Source organism: Miniopterus schreibersii (genome assembly GCF_964146895.1).
Source record: "Miniopterus schreibersii genome assembly, chromosome: 18".
In the NCBI taxonomy this organism is placed as follows: Eukaryota; Metazoa; Chordata; class Mammalia; order Chiroptera; family Miniopteridae; genus Miniopterus; species Miniopterus schreibersii.
Genome location: NC_138121.1, coordinates 29,034,629 through 29,040,085, shown reverse-complemented (window position 1 = coordinate 29,040,085; position 5,457 = coordinate 29,034,629). Strand labels below are relative to the sequence as shown.

Genomic DNA, 5,457 nt, shown 5'->3' with positions numbered 1-5,457 from the left:
GGTCCCGTCCAGAGTCGGGTGCCCAGTACTCGGCACTCCTGGTTCACGGGCGGCCCCTGGGGGAGGGATGTTATTAATACTCAGGCCCAGGCTTGGAACATGGTGTATTTTGAAAGGCGTCGTTGGAAAGGCCAGTGTGGGGGCGAGGCTGTCCCCACGCCAGGCGGCTGGCGGGAGCCCCAGCTGGGCCTGGTGTGTCAGCAGTCTCGGCACAGAGTGGGATGACAGCGCTTTTCCATTGCAGAGGTCTGAGCTCACAGGGAGGCTGCCGGGGGCCGGGCCTGAGTCCAGCGGCTCTCAGCTTGGACGCGGCACCGTGGTGTCCGGCCTCCCACGTGGAGGTAGAGGGAAAGGCCCTGACCAGAGGCCCTCCACGGGGCCTCAGACCCACAGGAGGGAGGGAACCAACTGCCTTGCGTTAGGGGAGAAGACAGGCAGTGGCTGTACTTCCATCCATGTCCAGCCAGCCTTGGGCTGAAGCCCTATCCTCGGTGCAGACTTGGGCACTGCCCTTGAGGTACTCTGGCCTGCCAGGGGAGACCTAGGGATATGTCATTTACCCAGGACAGAAGGAAGGTGAGGCCCAGGAGCAGTGGCCACAAGAAGGAGGAGGAACAATCAGGGAGGCTCCCTGGAAGCAGCAGTATAGTGGCAATAGTGCCCCCTGGAGTCGTGCACATGTAAGTGTGGGCAGCTGTGTGGAGACGGGAAAAGGGGAGAGGCAAGAAGGACCTGCATTTGGGCTGGGAGGCCTGCACATACAGCACCTCAGCCAAGGGGCCATGAGACTGCCTGGAGACCACCTTCCCTTGGGGGCCAAGGGGACACCATGCAGCCTCAATGGAGGTGAGGACAGAACCCGGTGAAGTAGGGAAGGGGGAGTCCGGCAAAAAGGCAGGGGCCTGAGGCTTCCCAGGGCTGGGGCGGGAGCCACAAATGTCCCCACTTCCAGGACACTTGCCTCATTCCCTCACACCCGCAGCTCCACTGTCGCCTGCAACTACGCCCCCTCCCCAATTCCAAGTGCCCAGGGAAAAGACCCCAACTGGCCCAATTTGGACCTACCAGCTATGGCCTAGAATAGGGAAGCACTCTAGAGGGGCCCCCCATAAATATGTCAGGAGGACAGAAAAGCCACAACAGGAGCTCCACCAAGACTGAGCCAGGCGAGGGCAGAGGGAGGAGACCGGGGCACACAGGGACATGGGCCTGCAGCTTCCCTCCATGGGCAGCCAGTGAGGAGTAGGAGAAGCAGCGGAAGCAGGCTTTATAAATTGCCTTCAGGTGCCCAGTATCCATTACCTGACCTGCACATAATTCAACCATTGTGTCCTATAGCCAGAGCAGGATTCTGGCTTCATTTAAGTGGCTCCTACCTAAAAGCTGGTCCAGAATGGGAGTGGGGGGAGGGGAGGGTCCATGGGGAATGGATGGATGGGTCAGGAGAAGGGACAGAGGTAGACCTTGACCCCTGGGCAACCACCCTGTCCTCACCCCTCCAGGCCTTTGCTCAAGCTGTTCCCTCTGCCCAGGCCATCCCTGGCCACGGCTCTACCTGACCCAGTCCATCAAGGTTGGCTCAAATGCCACCTCTTCCGGGAAGCCTGCTGTGAACCCATATACCATCCTTCCTCCTGTGCACTCAGATAATTTGTTCATGCCTGTGTCATCTTAACAATGGCCTAGGTATGTGGACTGGCAACTCCAGTGAGCTTCCTGGGTTGTCACTGTCCCTAGCTCAGGCCTCGGAGCAAGCCTGGCTGAGCTTGACGTAGGGAGGCCCCCCTGGGCTCCGCCTCAGCTGCACCTGTCTCTCCACCCTGAGTGTCCTAGAGATGTCTGCCTCAGTGAGTAAGAAGGGGAGGGGAGGTATCCACGGCCTTTGACTCCTCAGGGCCCAGAAGCCAGGGCTGGAAGCTTGGCTGCAGCTGGAGGCCTTTTAAGTGCTTAGTGGGAGCAGCCGGCCTTGAAACCCAAGGAGGGTGCCAGTAGGTGCTGGTGTGGAAGTAAGCATCGGAGGCCTCGCTGCTCTGCCCTCTACTTCATCCGCTATGTGGCCTTTCTGCAACCATGCTCTCTTCTCACCCCCCACTGAGGCCTGGCTCCAGAGAGCTTCCTCCGACCCCGAGGCCCAAGGCTGGGGGGCCTGGAGCTGGACCGAGAAGACCCCTCTGGAGCCAGAGTGTGGGGACAAAAAGGAAGAGGAGGAGACTGGGAAAGCGGGGGACAACGAGGAAGATGCAGGCTTCCCTCTGTTTCTACTGGAGAGGGAGGACCTGGCCGAGCATTCAGTGCCTGACCAGGTATCAGCCTCATGGAGCACAGCTGCTTGGAGCATTGGGCAGGTACTGGGCGGGGACCTAGGGCACCCTGTGTATGGGGACAGGGGGTGGGGTCAGGAGATGAACTACTGCAGCTCTAACCTCGGAGGTGAGAGGGCCACTGTCCCCTGCCTGGAAGAGGGTAGTGGGGATGCCCATCCCTGCACAGGCTGGAGGGAGCAGGGTGGATTCTCTGGCCTGGAGGGGCCTTTGTGTGTTGGGGGAGGATTACAGGGGCTTCTCTGTGGCCCAAGTCCGAATGGCCTTCCATTTCCCAGCACACAACTCTGAGGGCCACTGGGGTCAGGCCTGCCTCCCTCTGCCCTCCCTCAAGAGGAGCCTGGGGGTGTCCTGCCTTGGGGCTCAGCCTGGGGCTGTGTGCTGGCAGGAGCTGGAGGCCATCAAACTGAAGCTGTGGGCCATGGAGCAGGCCCAGGGGCTAGAGCTGCCCAGGGCGCAGGGCCAGGCGGAAAAAGAGGAGGCAGCTAGGTCTGTGCTGGCCCAGCAGGTGCTGAATCCCAAGACAGGTAGGAGCCAGCAGGCCAGGCAGGCCCTTTCCCAGGGTGGGTGGGAGGGCCCTCGAGTCCTTGGGCATGTGGTTCTGAGCCCCCTTCCCCCTCTATAAATCAGGATGGGCTGGGAGCTGCTGCTGAGAACGGGCCAGCTCACAAGGAGTGTTGGCCTGGCAGGCGACAGTAAGTCCTCCTAGAACAGGCGGCAACCTCTCTCCCAGGAGTGAGGAATGAATGAGCCATGAACGGGAGGTGCCTGCCCTTAGCGGCTGCCCAGAGCCCCGGCCCACCCTATCCTGAGGCTGCCCTCTCTACAGGCTGCCCCTGCTCTGGGATCCCCATGGAGAAGGTGGAAATGGACTGCAGATCCGTCTATGTGGGCAACGTGAGTGCACAAGGGAGTGAGCTGGGCCTTTTCAGGGGCCGCTACAGGTCTGCTGCCTCCTCCTCGCTGTGAGGATTAAAGGAGGGGACACACATGGGAGCAAACCCAAAGCCACACAGGCCTGAGGGGAGAAGCAGGAGGGCGGGGCTGAAGAGGTGGGAAGGGCCTGTGGGCCTGTGTTGTCAAGTGTTCTGATGCCCCCAGTGGGAGCTGGGAGTTGGGATTTCCACCTGAAGTCTCCCAGTTGGTCAATTATTGGCAACAAATTTCACTTTACAAAGCCGCACACTCTTTGCACAGGCCAAATAAACATGGGGGTGTCACCTAACACATGAGGGGTCATCTCAGCCTCCAGTCCACCTCCAACAGGGGTGGGGGCAGAGGCCTTGGCTACCTCCCGAACCCTGGGCTCCAGTCAAACCCTCTCTACCAAGAAAACATACGCAGGAGGCCCCAGGAGGGTGAGGCCTTTGCAGAAGCGCCCCCACCAGGCCATACCTGTGGCAGGTGGACTACGGGGTCACTGCTGAGGAGCTGGAGGCCTACTTCAACATCTGTGGGGAGGTCCAGCGGGTCACCATCCTGCGCGACAAGTTCTCTGGACACCCCAAAGGGTCAGCGCGGGGCCTTGGAAAGGAGGCTGGGGAGGGGGCTGGGCGCCCCAGGGTACTACTGCCCAGCAGGGGTGACCTGGGGGTGGGCCCTCATCAGCCCTCATTTCACCCCAGCTATGCCTACATAGAGTTTGCTACTGAGAGCTCAGCCCAGGCTGCTGTGGAGCTGGACGAGAGCATCTTCCAAGGCCGGGTCATCAAGGTTCGTGAACCCCATGAGTCACCAGGGTACCTTGAGGTGGGGGTGCTGGGGGTGCAGACTCTGCTCTGAGCTTCTCTACTTTAACCCATTAATGCCTGAGGTGCAGGGAAATGCCAACATAGGGAGGCTGACACACAGGGAGGTTGACACGCTGCCCAGCCCGACCCTTCTGCAATCTCCCAGCATCTCTTGGCACAGCCGCTGGGCAGCAGAGAAGGGTTTGTCTTGGGTGTGGCACTGGGGGGGCTCCCTCCCAACCTGGATTCCACCCTGTGAAGGGGGAGATGTTGGCTCAACAGGGACACATCAAGTGACCACAGCTATGTCTGGACAGTTTGGAACTAAGTGGAGATCTTGAGAAGGTTGAAAACAAGGTTAGGGTCTGATGCCTTGGGAGGCCCCGTGCCCTGGGTGCCACCACCAGGGTCTGGTGGTCTCTGGGGCCTGTGCACACCACCTGTGAGCCTCCAGCAAAGAAACCCAGGAAGCCTTCCTGGAGACTTTAGTCCTGGGATCTGCCCTGAGGAAGGGATTTAGGCTGCACTGGGGAGGAAGGTGTGAGAACACAGGTCTTGGGCCACTCAGCCTTTGGTTCCAGGTGCTGCCCAAAAGGACCAACTTACCAGGGATCACCTTCACAGTCCCAGGGGCCCTGCGGGGACACCCAGGTGCCAAGGGGGCACCCTTCTCCCACAGCAGCAGCCTCCAGGGTGGGGCCCACATCAGACCACGAGGGTGGAACAGGTGAGTGTGCAGGTGGAAAGGGCTCTGCCCAGGGCTGGCGGGGCCCTGGGTGGATGCTCTCGTCCCATTCTCTCTCTGCACAGGGGCCGTGGAAGAGTCTCCCTATGGTATTCACCATACTGCAGGAAGAACCTGATTTTGAGAGTGGGGCTGGGTCAGGAATACACAGCTGTGCTCCGTGTGGGGCCATTTACTCAAGGATGTGGGGTACTGTGGGGTGATACAGCAGGCTGGCAGGGAACAGCAGGAGGGGAGCATGAGGCCAGAGGAGAAATTCAGGGTCAGTGGAGAGCTGCCTCCATGTTCCGAAGAAACAGCTCTGCCTCCCTTCACTCAGGTGGGAAGATGGCCGGCCCACCAGGGCCATGCACAGTGGCCCAGGCCCCACAGCTAAAGCCACAAGTCACGAAGCAGGGTACACGGGTGGGGCTCGGAGGGGAATGCTCTTTGGAGCTTTGGAGGGCACCGAGCAAAGCTTCGGACAGGCAAGGCCCGGGCAGAGCTGAGTCAGCTCAGGGTTGGCATACTCAGGGCTCTTTGACTAACTCCTTTTAAAGAAAAATATAAATGTGTCTTAAAAGTAAAGCATAATTAAATTTGAATGATTTTTAAAAATACATCACAACAGACCTCCGTTTATTTGTCTCTTGGACACTCGTTCACTTTCTCAGGTGCACTC

The 5,457-nt window shown here is 59.6% G+C and overlaps 1 protein-coding gene across 1 annotated transcript; it reads left to right on the top strand.

Moving 5' to 3' along the window:
* The first annotated feature begins 273 nt into the window (after positions 1–273).
* PABPN1L (PABPN1 like, cytoplasmic) lies at positions 274–5,252 on the top strand. The gene is given in 8 exon segments (XM_081119071.1): positions 274–2,303; positions 2,710–2,848; positions 3,151–3,218; positions 3,726–3,832; positions 3,947–4,034; positions 4,633–4,665; positions 4,668–4,778; positions 4,862–5,252. Coding segments are annotated over 8 exon segments (936 nt in total). The 5' UTR covers positions 274–2,051; the 3' UTR covers positions 5,000–5,252.
* Positions 5,253–5,457: the final 205 nt, after the last annotated feature.